This window comes from Scyliorhinus canicula, chromosome 18 (assembly GCF_902713615.1).
Source record: "Scyliorhinus canicula chromosome 18, sScyCan1.1, whole genome shotgun sequence".
In the NCBI taxonomy this organism is placed as follows: Eukaryota; Metazoa; Chordata; class Chondrichthyes; order Carcharhiniformes; family Scyliorhinidae; genus Scyliorhinus; species Scyliorhinus canicula.
The window spans coordinates 12,317,900-12,333,259 of NC_052163.1; the positions used below are offsets into that span (position 1 = coordinate 12,317,900).

At 41.5% G+C, this 15,360-nt stretch overlaps 1 protein-coding gene across 1 annotated transcript in view; it reads right to left on the minus strand.

Annotated features, from left to right (window-relative positions):
* aspscr1 (ASPSCR1 tether for SLC2A4, UBX domain containing) overlaps window positions 1–15,360 on the minus strand; it is a 235,646-nt gene that overhangs the window by 81,591 nt on the left and 138,695 nt on the right. The window contains exons 10-12 of the mRNA XM_038778314.1: window positions 12,637–12,718; window positions 10,988–11,054; window positions 322–384 (exon numbers count right to left, since the gene is read on the minus strand). Coding sequence (XP_038634242.1) covers window positions 322–384; window positions 10,988–11,054; window positions 12,637–12,718 — 212 coding nt within the window. The remainder of the gene's footprint in view (window positions 1–321; window positions 385–10,987; window positions 11,055–12,636; window positions 12,719–15,360) is intronic.

Below are 15,360 nucleotides of genomic sequence, written 5' to 3' on the forward strand. Positions count from 1 at the left end.
AGCATTTTAGAAAACTCCTCCTGGCTTTTGGAAACGTGATGCAACAAATATCCATGCCACCGGTTGCCTAGTTCAGAAATGAGTGACAGCTCAGACTTTACAAAGTGCACAGTAGTCAAGATTTTAATTTTAAATGAAAGGATATCCTCCAGAGATGAGCTGACCAGTCTTGGGAATAGTCATTTGCCACATTCCATCAAAGCCCGATCAGGGAACAGAAATCTTTGAAATTTGTCCTTCCTCGGAAACAAATGAGTGATGTGGCCAATGCTACATTTTGTGCAAAGACTGTGTCTATTCAGCAGCGGCCTTTTTACTTACATAAATAGAATGAAATTTCCGGGTCTATCAGATGCATCTTCACAAATTCAATCAGCGTCTCAACTGTTGGACAAAGAAATACATTTTGTGAGCCCTTGATAACAGCTATGTCTGTACAAACATGCATCACAAATGAAGGCCCTTCAGTTCGTAACATTTGTGCCACCTCATGGAAGAGCAGCCATGCTTAGTTCCACATTCCTCGTTTTGTCTGCAACCCTGTAAATTCTTCATTCTCGAATAGCAACTCCCTTGTAAACCCAATTAAGGCATTCGCTTCCACCATCTTTTCAGATACATCAATCCAGATCCTGAAAACTCAAGTGAAAACATTTCTAATCTCCCATCTCCAACTTTTGCCAACGATTTTAAATCTATTGTCTCTGATTACTGAACGACTGGCCGAAAGGAACAGGGTTCTCCTCTAACTCCTCTATTAAAACTACTCATCATCTTAAAACCTCTATTTGGTCATTTTCTGCTCCAAGGAGAGCAGTCTTAACTTTTCTACTCCCCCCTCATATTCCCCATTCCTGATAATTTCCTGTAAACTTTCTCTCTAACCCTTCCAAGGCCTTTACATCTTTCCTGAAATGTGATGCCTAAAATTGTCCACAAAACTACTGGCCAAGGTCTAACCAGCGTTTTTTATGAGCAAGATCGCTTTGCTTTATGTTCTGTGCCACTACTTCTACTTCAGTGGTCTTATGATCTACACAGTAGCAAGCTTTTACTGTAACAAACACCGGAGCTGTTATTTAAGATTATTACTCCACATATAAACCATCACATGCAATCTTTTAAGTTTTAAAAAAGGGCCTAGTCACAGGAACACTTGTTTTTAATATACGTCTCAACCATGCCAGGTAATTTGATCTGTTTTTCATTTCACTTACAAGCACAAAGTGACTCGGTTTACACGCTCTCGGTATTTCTCCTTTATAGGGTAGAATATAGATTTCAGAAAGTGCAATGGGTAGAATAAAATTACTTTTAATCAGACAAATTAAATTACTCAACCAAAAGGCTGAGAATTTTATATTAACAAGCAACAATGTTCAATCTTTAAGTACTGAATTCCAGTTTACTATACACTGTAACCTCGTTGGTTGTTTGGAAACCATTACCCACAAATTTATTCAGCAGAATCACCTCTGTTCCCTTGATGTCACAGCAGGATTTTAGTCGGGTATTGTGGAGGTGGAAACAAGGAAGAGACAAGTATTTGGATAGTAAAATATTTTTTTATTGCCGCTTTCTGTTTATTTTTTTAATAGATTTAGAGTACCAGTTCATTTTTTCCAATTAAGGGGCAATTTAGCGTGGCCAATCCACCTACCTTGCACATCTTTGCATTGTGGGGACGAAACCCACGCAAACACGGGGAGAATGTGCAAACTCCACACGGACAGTGACCCAGAGCCGGGATTGAACCTTAGACCTCAGCACCGTGAGGCAGCAGTGCTAACCACTGCGCCACCGTGCTGCCTACTGAAAATGAAAATCGCTTATTGTCACGAGTAGGCTTCAATGAAGTTACTGTGAAAAGCCCCTAGTCGCCACATTCCGGCGCCTGTCCGGGGAGGCTGGCACGGGAATCAAACCGTGCTGCTGGCCTGCGTGGTCTGCTTTAAAAGCCAGCGATTTAGCCAAGTGAGCTAAACCAGCCCCTTCTATTTCTGTTTATGACTGTTTAATGCTTCAGGTGAATATTTATATCTATGGCGTTGTCCAGGCCGCGCACTTGTGGTTAGGCAGTCCATCATCAAAATTCAGAAATCCAGAAGTGACTTGGTCCCACGCATTCCAGATTGGAGAGGTACAGAGTGCATTTATTTAGTCTCATTTAAAATAGTTGTAGAACTGGATCAGTTAATTGGCAAAGTTCGCTCAAAGTGTAGCCTAATTTAAATAAGTGGGATGCAAGGTCAGAATGCATAAATATGACTTAGTGGCAACATTCGAATTTGAGTCTGTAGGTTGAGGGTTCAAGCCCCACACCGGACCCTGAACATATTTAGATTGCAGTTCTAGAACAGTACTAAATATACATCATCTTTTGGATAAGGCATAGAATTAAGTCTCAATATGCTTATTCAGATGACTGGAGCTCTTTATGAAAGATTTATTGAAAGAGCAGAGACGAGGGCAGCACGGTGGCGCAGTGGGTTAGCCCTGCTGCCTCACGGCGACGAGGTCCCAGGTTCGATCCCGGCTCTGGGTCACTGTCCGTGTGGAGTTTGCACAATCTCCCCGTGTTTGCGTGGGTTTCGCCCCCACAACCCAAAGATGTGCAGGCTAGGTGGATTGGCCATGCTAAATTGCCCCTTAATTGGAAAAAATGAATTGGGCACTCTAAATTTATTTTAAAAAAAAGAAAGAGCAGAGACGTTCTGCTGATGTCCTCACCACTATTTACCCCTCAAACATCACCAAAGAACAGATTAACTGCTCTCCCTTAGCTGCGTCCAGGGTTTTAGCACATATTCTAGATTGAGACTAAGTGCATTACTGACTAAGTGCAGCAATGTCATAGGTGTCTTTTGGTGGAGACATTCAACTGAGGGCCCATTATTCCTCTAGGGTATATGTGGCTTTTTGAAAAAAAGAACAGAGATGTTCTGCCAGCATCCTAACATTTATTCCTCAACTAATTCCACAAAACAGAGATTATCTGGTCACTTTTCTCACTACTGTTTGTGGGACCTCGCTGTGTGCAAATTAGCTAACACATTGCCCCTACATTTCAAATGCACTTCCCCAGCTATTAGACATGTAGAAACTAGAGGTGTGAAAGATGCTATATAAATGCACATTTTTCTTAAACTCAAATAACTTCTATTCACAATGCACCTTTCAACCTTAACACATAATTTATTCTAGACAATTTTGGCAAATTGAATGCAACGCATCTGCTTCTGGTTGCTTGTATTTCAATAGTCAATTTATAATCTAGTTTTTGTACAGAAGTGCTGCACCTCACTAAGTCCTTGACAAATTGGTATTACTTAATGACTTATCTTGTATTAAAAAAAAACAACTGGAAGAGAGAAACATCTTTAGATTTTTTAATGACCATTACTGAACGTCTCTAATAATGCCCGACCAATACACCCAAAAGGCGGATAGACTTCAAAGGCAAGTCAAAGTTCACCAAATGTTTCCTATTATACACAATTTATTTCACATTACATTACATTTTGATGCTCTCCATATTTTGATTGGCAATTCCACGGCATTAAAGTTTCAATTGATAATATAGTCCTTAAATAACATTCAAAATTGAATTCAGAGCTATCCTACGTGTTGTTATCCTACCATATCCAAGTTGGGAACACTAACAGTTACTTTGCTGGCTCTGCAACACTATTTGGTTGTTGATCAGCAAATGCACTGTTTGCAACAGTATTTTCATTTTAAACAGAAATTATTGCTGCTCTTCCTGTTACACAACTGAAGGGACCTGCTTTTGGAAACAGTGACCTTGCAGCAACTTCAGAGCTCAAATCAGTACATACTGGTTGAATAAATTAAAGATTTGATTCTGATTTCCATATCAGAACAAAGAATAATTAGACATTGTTAACAAAAAAAACCTTTCCCAACATGAAACGGTGCTGATGTTATTCAGCTCATCTCATGGCATGGAAGAATTAAACCCGGACTAAACATATGCACGCAGAGTTGTAAATTGGATGGTATCCAAGGAAAAGGGAAGATGGATTTAAACAGGGCTTTGCAAGTCATAAAATTCTCTAAACAGAAATGCCGTCTTAGTTAAAAGGGCTTAATGCATAGTGAAGTCTACTTGTTATGAATGGTCATATAAACAGCCATGATTTGAAATCAATTTCTCTGACTGGGAACCCTCAGCCTCTCAACTTCATTGTTTAATAAAAAATAAAATTTCTTTCAACATTTAACTGTCCAAATGCTAGCACAAACCTCGGTCTTACACAGCATTTACAGCAAAGAAACGGGCCTATTGGCTTAAATGGTCCAAGCTAATGTCTATGCCAAACATAAGCCTCCTCTCACCCAACGTCATTAAACCCCCATCAACACGTGTCTGTTCCTTTCACTCGTGTTTATCTACTTTCCCCTTAAATACACTGCCATGGATAACAAAGTTCTTGTTGAGCAAGTTTCTCCGGAATTTACAACTGATTTATTAGTGGCCATCTTATATTCTGGTCCGTCGTTCTAGTCTCCCCCACAAGTTGAGGAATCTTCTAAAGTAAAAGGAGTGAAACACAAGCACCAAAAAACTACCCAGTACAGCAACGGGATTGACACTTACTGACAAGGTTAGGGAAAGAAAAAAAGAACGGATAAACTTCAACATTTCTACCTAATAGAGAGACCTTAAGAGATACACACCAGTAGTAATGGGATAGAAAATGTAAACACAAAATATTCTTTTACAATAAATGACAAGAGGATGACAAGGGGACACAAATCAAACAAGCCAAAGACAAATTTAAGATTGAGATTAGGAAGTATTCATTTTAAAAAAAAAAATAATTTTTATTCAAATTGTCACAAAACATCAATAACAAAAAATACTAAGCAAAGAAAGAACAACCCCCCCCCCCCCCCCCCCCCCCCCCCCCGTGTATACAAAAAAGAAGAAATAAATTAACGCGCGTCATTAGCAATGAACAAATATACACGTCCCCCCAACCCAAAACAAAGAGATGACCCCCCCCCGGGTTGTTGCTGCTGCTGCCCTTTTTCTATCGTTCTGCCAGGAAATCTAGGAATGGTTGCCACCTCCTGAAGAACCCCTGCACTGATAATTTCACCCTCTCCAATTTAATAAACCCCGCCATATCGTTGATCCAGGCCTCCACGCTCGGGGGTCTCGCATATTAGGAAGTATTCATTCACACAAAGCACGATCAACACACAGAACGGAGTTGGAGATAGAAATTCAGGTGCTGAAGTAGCTGAAGTAGCTGGGGGGGGCCGGGGGGGTAAAATAAACCTGGTAAAATAGCGCACACCTTCACATGTACCGAACATTCTTACAGCAAATGAAAATATAGGGTGAGATTTTCACGCCGTCCCCCAACTCCAATCATACCAGAGACACCTATAACACATTTTGACATCTTTTATTCGGATACAAGACCTGCCTGAACCTTTGCAGGAGCCAGTCAACAATTCTTTAATCCCGAAATAATGAAAAAAATACAGAAGAAATTTGCAAAGATATTAGCTCTAACCATAAGACACAACAAATCCTCCAAAACCCAACACAGTCCAGAGCAACTATCATTGCACACATTTATACACAGAAGACCAACAGATATACATACAGTTGGTTCAGATTATGATCATTGCAATCTGTATCTCCCATCACTGACAAAGATAGGATTAAAAGATGTTATCAAGAGCAGGGGATCTCGGGAGAACAGGATATAGCCATGAGTACATGGCCCCATGCATGATGCATGCTCCCCCCACCACAAGACAATAAAAGGAAAAAGCTGCTCATTCAAAACCTAACTCAGTCTCCCAAGATATCCAGGCAAAGAAGGGACATCCAAAGCAAAGGGGAACAACAGGATACCGCCCTCAATACGGGACATGGCTTGGCATTGTACACTCTCGCATACAGGAACCAGTAAACCAAGGATACCCACACCATGCCAAGACACGCTACACAACAGACCTCACTCCTCTGCAGCCACATCAGAGGCATCGCTCCAGACCCGTCCACACTAGAAGATTTGCACCATCTTCTACCGAGGAAACCCTACCAACCAGAATCCCACCAAATGGGCCTTTCAGTAGGGGTACGATCCTCCCCACCTCAACACGCTAGGTAAACCCCCTACGACAAAACATACCAAATCGGGGCCATGTCAGCACACCTCTTACCCAAGTAAGGAAAGGAAACGCCAAAAAGAGAGGAACACCAAGATTAGCCAAAGAATGCCAGACAAGATCTAGTACCGTACACATTCACAAAAGTCTTCCAGGGACAGAACAGCGTAGCCTCGTGAGAAACAGGACCATGCCTCCCCAGAAAAGTCCAGGGCTCAAGGAGGAGGGAAGTCTGGAAGCTTCTACATAAGACCACTTGGAGGAAGGTGCCTAACTTCCCCCATCAAGCCTACCCTCCAACTGAAGAAAGACTCCAACAACGCTGATCCACAGCATAGGAACATAAGAACTAGGAGCAGGAGTAGTTCATCCGGCCCCTCGAGCCTGCTGTCATTCAATAAGATCATGGCTGATCTTTTGGTGGCCTCAGCTCCACTTACCCACCCGCTCGCCATAACCCTTAATTCCTTTACTGTTCACTGTATAGCACTCAGACCCAGCAGCTCACAGGTTACTACCTCCCCAGTGGAACCTTACCTCATGAAGGCCAGGAGCCCCCAAAAGGGGACATCTAAGGGAAGGGTAACCTACTCCACCACCCAACATACCCTCCACCCGACCCAGGCAAACAGTTCCTGCTGCCCTAACCTACTCAATCAAGCAACCATTGCTGCTACCCATGCAGCCAAGTGAATATTGAAGACCAAGCCAGAGAACATCCGCCAATCAAAGATTAATTGATCACATCCGGGTATGTGCCACTACATATTTCGCCCTATTCCAACATCACCAGAGACAGCAACCACAAAGAATAATCATGAGGAACCCAATCCTTTTGAGGATATACGATCTGTCTGCACCTTCATAGGAGACAAGCAAGGAGTCGATAATCCCAAAGTAACAAAAATAAAGAACAAGACACTGGTAGTTCTAATTGGGGGCTTTTCTCACCCACAATGGGGACTTGCCATCACCACCACACCAAACCATCTATCCATCAGCCCTCTGTGATACTACTCCTCTTCAATATAAACAAAGTGAAGGTACCCAAAACGTACTCCCTCCACATTAAAAGTGCACAATCCTCAAGTCACACTACTAACTCAGCATAATTTTCACCATGTAACAGGCTAACAGGTGACAACCGCCTCTGTGCTCATACATCGTATATCCATGTCAAGATAAAAGATAAGAACATAAAATCAGCGGCATAATCACAAAGGGATAAAGTTCAGGATTATTGATGAACTTCAGGATATCACTGTCAGCTGAGGTTGGAAAGGCCAATGCCATGACAGAATCGTCGAGCAGCATTCAAGACTCCTCCAGAGTTTCATTGAAGCCCCTGCACATCTGTCATGTTGCCATCCGAAGTCCAGGCAGTGAGAAACCTAGACCGCACCAGAAGACAAAGACCCATCATATCCAACTATTTTGACGAACATAGAGGACAAGACAGCATAGGACCAGGGGCCTTGAAGACCAGATAAAACGTGCTTCATCGAATTCGAAACGCCCAACCTTCAAATCGGGATTGCAAAAGCAGGCAGCAGCCAGCTCCATTCCGGAGGAAAATCGCCCTCAGCTCCCCTTAGAAGGCCCAGTGACCGGACACTCCTTTTCCGGCCCTATCTCCCTGAATTAAAGGATATTAGACATACCGTGCAGCAGGATTTCAAAGGACTGAACGTGAGCCCCCCCCCCACCCCCAACCAAGGAAACTGCCCCATCGACAGACAAGAATCTCCTCTCCACTTCATCCATTCTCCTAAGGATACCTTGCAGTTTATCAACGTGAGCACCAACAACCTGCGCCAAGGCCATCGTCCACAACATCATTCACAATGGCAGTCATCATCTCAATGCTGACAGTGTCGCCGAAGCGTAGGCCCGCTCACCAGCAAAGCCGTCACTGCAAGCTGGGCCTCACCCCAGCCGCCTCCATCAAACAAGGATTTTCTGACTTAACTGGGCTTCCCCCATCGGCACAGCACATACAGTCCAGAAACAAGTAATTATGTGTTGTGCATCAGGAAAAAAAGAATAAAAAGATGAGCAGCTTCAGAGTTCGCGAAAAACAGCGCTCCCACGCTCACATCACGTGATTCTTCACCCCCCCCCCACACACCATGAAAACCTTGCTGATGCCCTCTGAAACTACATTAAACAGAATCCTATCTTGAGGCTGGGATGTGGCAGATGAAAGAGAAAAACTGAAAAGAAACAGGGCATGAAAAGTTCATTACAAAGAATTCCCATGTGTCTCCTGTTTATTTGTGATTTCAATATTTAGATTTTAAATATGTGTTATACAGATGAAAAACAAATGTATGTCAAATCTAGTAACAGAATCTCAACAAATACATTGCACCGGTTATAAGCTTGAAGGAGAATGCTCCAAAATGTGATGAGCACTTTTTCCCAATAAGAAATTCCAAAGCAGAAGAGACAAGTGACGCAATGTTCTAATGCCTCTCCAAACACAAGTTTATTATGCCTTCCCTCTCTCTTCGGCTATCATCTGCCCCAATTTAGAAACTTGCCAATGCCACGCTGAAATCTTGTGCTGAAGATGCATTTCAATGTCCCAAGATGCCACACTCTGATTTTCGTTCCTCACTGGAAGGAAACACTATACAAATGTATACAACACTATACACTACACATGCAAACAACACTAAACACTCTGGCCCATTCGCCCAAATGTATGGACAAGGCCAAGTTTATCTTGTAGGTTATAGGCCAATTTTCTACGCAAAATAAGGTCACCTAATTTTATACATGAAGGCTTGTCCAGTGGTAACCACAATCTGGAAGTTAAAGCAAAAGACACAATCCACAGGACTAGTTAGATATGTGCGAGTATCACGCCTACTCTGACTCATGTAAAGTTGCTGTGAACAATAAAGGCTAGTGTAAAGCAACCAGGCTGCTGAATGAGCAAGTTGATGAAAATTATAGAAACATGTTTGCCTCAGGGCATGACTGAAACAAAAGCTGCTAAACCAGCTATTCTGCTCAGTATCTCCACAAGTTTGATAACTCCATTTTAATGATTTCAGAAAGGACCAAAAATGTAGATATGTAAAGGACGTTATAAATTCATTATTTCTTATCAGATACGCAATTCTGCAAAACATAACCAAGGTATGAAAAATAATCTAAATTAATTTATATCACACTGATATGATTCATCTATCAGATTTAATTCACCGAGTGCTGTGGGGTGAACTTATTCGTACAAGTGCTGCCAGCTCCTTATGTTTCTGATACATAGGGCAGTACGGTGGCCTAGTGGTTAGCACAACCGCCTCACGGCGCTGAGGTCCCAGGTTCGATCCCGGCTCTGGGTCACTGTTCGTGTGGAGTTTGCACATTCTCCCCGTGTCTGCGTGGGTTTCGCCCCCACAACCCAAAAATGTGCAGAGTAGGTGGATTGGCCACGCTAAATTGCCCCTTAATTGGAAAAATAATTGGGTAATCTAAATTTTAAAAAAAAAAAATGTTTCTGATACATATATATATTAATGTTCTAAATTGCAGATTTTAAATGGCTGGCAATATTTTCAAAGATGTTTTTTGAAGTGATATCCAGGCTTTTAAAGTTTGCCCAACATCGAAAAAGAGTTTAGCTTCAACAGGAACGCAGCAAGACGTTGAGAACTGGCAAATTATGTTTTCAGCATTTATTACAAGGTGTTTAAGACTAATAGCACAGCAATGAGTTACTTCTTTTTTTTATAAATTTAGAGTACCCAATTCATTTTTTTCCAATTAAGTGGCAATTTAGCATGACCAATCCACCTGGCCTGCACATCTTTTGGGTTGTGGGGGCGAAACCCACGCAAACACGGGGAGAATGTGCAAACTCCACACGGACAGTGACCCAGAGCCGGGATCGAACCTGGGACCTTGGCGCCGTGAGGCTGCAGGGCTAACCCACTGCGCCACTGTGCTGCCCTGCAATGAGTTACTTCTGATGTTGATTGGCTTTATATTTGTAACACATTTATGTACACATATTATTGCCTTCAGTGTCATTTAAAACTTTCCGTGGACTTGCTGGCACACCAAGAGTAACCGGGTTTACCGCACAGTTTGTTTAGAGACATTGTACTAAGGATTTTAAACTTCCCTCCACATTTTAGCATGAAGCTCACCACTTCGTAATGGTTTTATATCGTTTGCTATTTCTCCTGTCTTTGGGATGAGGCAGTTCACGTGATGTGAATGTCGACAAAGTGCTGACTCAAGATTCTTTCAAGTTGGCATGTGGCTGAATTTACCCAATTCATTTTTTTTTCAATTGAGGGGCAATTTAGCGTGGCCAATTCACCTACTCTGCACATCTTTTGGGCTGTGGGGGCGAAACCCACGCAAACATGGGGAGAATGTGCAAACTCCACACGACCAGTGACCCAGAGCCGGGATCGAACCTGGGACCTTGGCGCCGTGAGGCAACAGGGCTAATCCACTGTGCCACCGTGCTGCCTAATCTGACTTTAATTCTAACTGAACCCAAGACATTAGTAGTAAGAGTCTTGAGCTGAGGGCTATTATTTCTGTTCATCGTCAGGTGGCATGTGGTGAGGAGGTCTGTGCTCAGGTTTGAGGTGAATCTGAAGCTGCTCTTTGAAGCAATGTGGTATTTTGACCAAGGCACAAGTTTTTGCAATTATGGTATGGGTTGGGGTGGGAATCTTGGAAAGCGAAATGAAAGGTACCACGAATAAAACTCCTCCTCCACATATAACCGCTGGCCAGAGCGTGATTATGTGCCTAACCTTCGCTGCATTCCTTTAAAAATTAAATAGTAAACAAAGAATAAATTCACCTGTTTCAAGGGGCCTGAAGAAACCTTGCAAGACATATCTGTCAGGAAACTGCACTCTTAGAACAACCTATTTTGTCAAAGAAAAAATGTGAAATTAAAGTCAAAATTGTTCATCAATAAGTTTCATGAAAACAAGATTTGGAATATTTCCTTAAGTTTTTTTTAATGTACAAGTAGATAGCAAAATAGCATTTTTTAAAATTAAGTACAGGTTGTAGACATTGCCGGCTCGGCCAACATTTATTACCCATCCCTAATTTCCCTTGGGAAGATGGTGATGAGCTTCTTGAACTGCTATTGCAGCGGTTTGATACAACTGACTTGCTTGCTGGGCCATTTTAGAGGGTATTTAAGAGTCTGTGAATCTGGAGAGACCAGGTAAGGATTTCCTTTGCTGAGGGACATTAGTGATCCAGATGGGTTTTTACAATTGATAATGGTTTCATGGTCATCACTAGACTTTTAATTCCAGCATCACTTAATTAAATCCAAATTCCACCATCTGGCATGGTGGGATTTGAACCCGGGTCCCCGGAGCATTACCCTGGGTCTCTTGATAACCAGTCCAGTGACAATACCACAACATGACTGCCCTTTATACACAAAAAACTAAAATAGTTCAGCTATGTCACTCTATTCAAATAAACTAATCAAGATGAAACCCTGCAGCTTTCGAGTAGGAAAAACTCCAACTGCTACCCTTTATCGAACTGAGAATGTAGTTCTGAACCACACTAGCAAAATAAATGTCTCAGAACTGCACGCTACTTCATCTCAAACAGGAGATAAGTCAAGGCCAGCGCAAAACTTGCATACTCTTCTGAATCTAAATAATCCTCCCCTACAGCGCCAGGGACCTCGGGTGACTGTGTGGAGTTTTCACGTTCTCCCCCATGTCTGCGTGAGTTTCCTCCAGGTGCTCCGGTTTTCTTCCACAGTCCAAACATGTGCAAGTTAGGCAACTGGCCATGTTAAAAATTGCCCATTAGTGTACAAATATGCAGGTTAGGCGGGGTCACAGTGATAGGGCCTAGGTTGTGTGCTCTTTCAGAGGGTTGGTGCAAAATCAATGGGCCGAATGGTCTCCTTCTGCACCAAAGGGACTCTATGATATTTCTGCCTTCCAAGCTGGCAAATGAAATGTGGCTGTAGAACAGAATTGCAAGTGAAAGCAAGTGGTAGATTAGAATAAAGAAACTAGCAAATAGTAGCAACAATTTTATGCATGTTGGGGTGTTTTTGCTTACATTTGGTAATGGGAAAACATTTGAGAAACATCAGAAAACATTGTACTGGTTAAACCAATACTGTAAGCTACGAGTTTGTTTCAATATTTACTTGGGATAAACTGGAACTCTTCCGTCTGTACATTGATGACTTAAGTGATTCACACTAATGTGCGTAAAGACACACATAGAAAAATACACAAGTGATTCCTGGTGCAATATCTATTTCAAAACTCTGTTAAATGTTTCAACATTTTTGATAAGACATCGGGCAGAACTACGCTCTAAATATTGTTCCCACTGGTTGATGAGCTAATTGTAAGGGATGTGGGCTCAATATTTCTAGAATGAGAGGTTAGATGTAATGTTTTCACATAAGGGCTACTAATGCATGATTTTTCAGGAAAAGGGACATCCACCTACCTTAGGATAGCGTTCTGTCTTTTCTTTCATCTGAGATTCTCTCATAGATTTTGTCATCAACGGAGCCTCTTCAAATCTTCGCCTGAGTCAACAGAAACAAGTAGATACATTTAGAAAGTTCCTAATCATGTTGACCCCTTGCAAGTATACGATTCCATTGGACGGGTATTTAACCAGGTGGCATATTATCAAAGTCTGATCTATTCATCATCTCACATACACAAGTGATTAGTTCCAGTATTTTGGCAAAATAAAATCAGATCTTCAAAATTGAGTAATTATTTGCTAATTCAGAAGTCAAATAATTTATCTCAACTGATGGTTGGGTCATTTTCTTCAGGAAAGTAGCCGCCTTATTATCCATACTGTTGTTCGATACATTGCAATCATAAGAAAGAATAGATTCTGACATGACTAATAGTTCAAATGTATTTGATCCCTCCTCTTGTCTGCATGTCGTTCTTTTACTTTTGCAAGATTTTGGAGCTGTTAGATGTTTTTCCTCAGTAGTTTGGGGTTTTCTTCTGTTCTATTCATTATCCTCTCCCTAGTCTGTGTTTACATTATAAGAAGTCTTACAACACCGGTTTAAAGTCCAAAAGGTTTGTTTGGAATCACTCGCTTTCGGAGCACAGCTCCTTCATCACTTACATGAGGGAGCATCGCTCCAAAAGCTAGTGATTCCAAACAAACCTGTTGGACTTTAACCGGTTTGTAAGACTCCTTACTGTGTCCACCCCAGTCCAATGCCAGCATCTTCACATCATGTGTTTACATCAGTAGACCTAAAGCATAACTGCAAATTACACATCAGGTTGCATGCAATGGGGATATAATAATAATCTTTATTGTCACAAGTAGGCTTACATTAACACTGTTATTGTGAAAATCCCCTCGTCGCCTCATTCTGGCGCCTGTTTGGGTACACAGAGGGAGAATTCAGAATTGTCAGCTGGTACGGGAATTAAACCCACGCTGCTGGCCTTGTTCAGCATCACAAACCAGCTGTCTAGCCCACTGACCTAAACCAGGATATAAACTGAGACTACATAAACTTAGTATCTATGACTAAATGTGTCCATCCGAACAGTGACAGGAAACAAGAACATAATATGTCAGGTCCAAATTTTTATTTAAAAATATGTTTACCAAATTGTCACAGATCAGAGAAGCACTCAGTGGAATTGCAAAAAATGTGATGGAGCCCCAAACCACTATCTTTGTAATACTGATTAATACAACCGCAAAGTTAAATTTAAACATGGTTTTTGATAATACAAACCTGTAATGCCACATCCTTCTATGATTCAGACTAATGTCACAGGACTGAAACACTGGGTTGCTTTCCTTTCTATGCCAGATTGAATGCAGTGTTGATATATTGATACATCCTAGAGATCTTAATTGTTACCTTTTCTTTCCAAATCAAACTTCAATAGACACTCCACATATAATTAGACTTTTTTTTAAAAAAGTATATAATAGAACAACCAGGAACAAGATTCTGACTGGGATATAATGGAGGGGTTCAGGCGATTTACATGAAAAATCATTGATATCCAGAATGAGTTGTAGGCTGGAACTAATTAAGGGGTTGACGTGATCTATATTAACAAATATTAGGCATGATATACAGATAAGCATCTAATTGAGAGTTCAAATTGAATGCTGTGTAACTGAACCAGCCAAACACAAGAGGAAGGTTATTAGTTCAACTGCTGATCTGTCTTGAGTTAACAAATGTCATTCAGGGTAGAAAGTGAGATTGTCCAACTTCTTTCAGTGTTCTTGCCATTTTTGGAATGGGATGAACCCATTGTCAGCACTGTGCTAAGAAGTGCATATGTGTTGAAAGGATTGAATTCAGATGTGCTCAGGCTTGCTCGCACTCACTCACTGCCTCGGCTCACATGGGAAAAAGACACTTAATGTGGTGGGATGGGAGAGAGAATTGACAGTGCCTGTCTATGATCTGAGAAGCAGCAAGATATTACATAAGCATGAGCTGGACAACATCACATCACAATTAAACACTGAAGTATTTATACAGCATCTTTCACAAGCTCAGAACATCCAGTGTGCTCGACAGTGAATGAGTGAGTACCTTTGAAGTGTAGTCACACTTGCGACATTGGAAATGCAGCAGCCAATTTGCACACAGCAAGATCCCACAAACAGACACGCGATAATGTGCAGATAATCGGCTTTTTTTTTCTAAGTCATGTTATTTGGCAAATAAACATTGTTCAGGATACTTCTGTCAGTTTTTAAAAATCGATCTGGCCACACAGCAGTTACAGTTAATGTGGTGGGGATTGCTCACATCGACCTACCTCCAGGAATTAGCTATTTCCTCTAATTCTTCTGCTTTGGAATCATATGCACAGTCCTTAATCCGACAGCTTTTCCATAGGAATTGGGAACACTCTCCTGATCAATGTTTATCCTCAATACGTACCACAAAACACATTGACTGGTCATTAATATCAATGGTATTTGTAAGAGCTTGCCATGTGCTGACCTGGTGCCACTGTTCTGTGTATAACAGTGACACACTTCAAAAGTATGTTATTGACTGTGAAACACTTTGGTACACTGTGCGGTTGTGAAAGGCGCTGAATAAATGCAAGCATATCCAGCATTTCATAGTCCCAGAATAGAAGGAAAAAGTGGGAAAACATTTTGGTCCTGGACAGGACGAAATAAAATTGCAAACTACAAAAA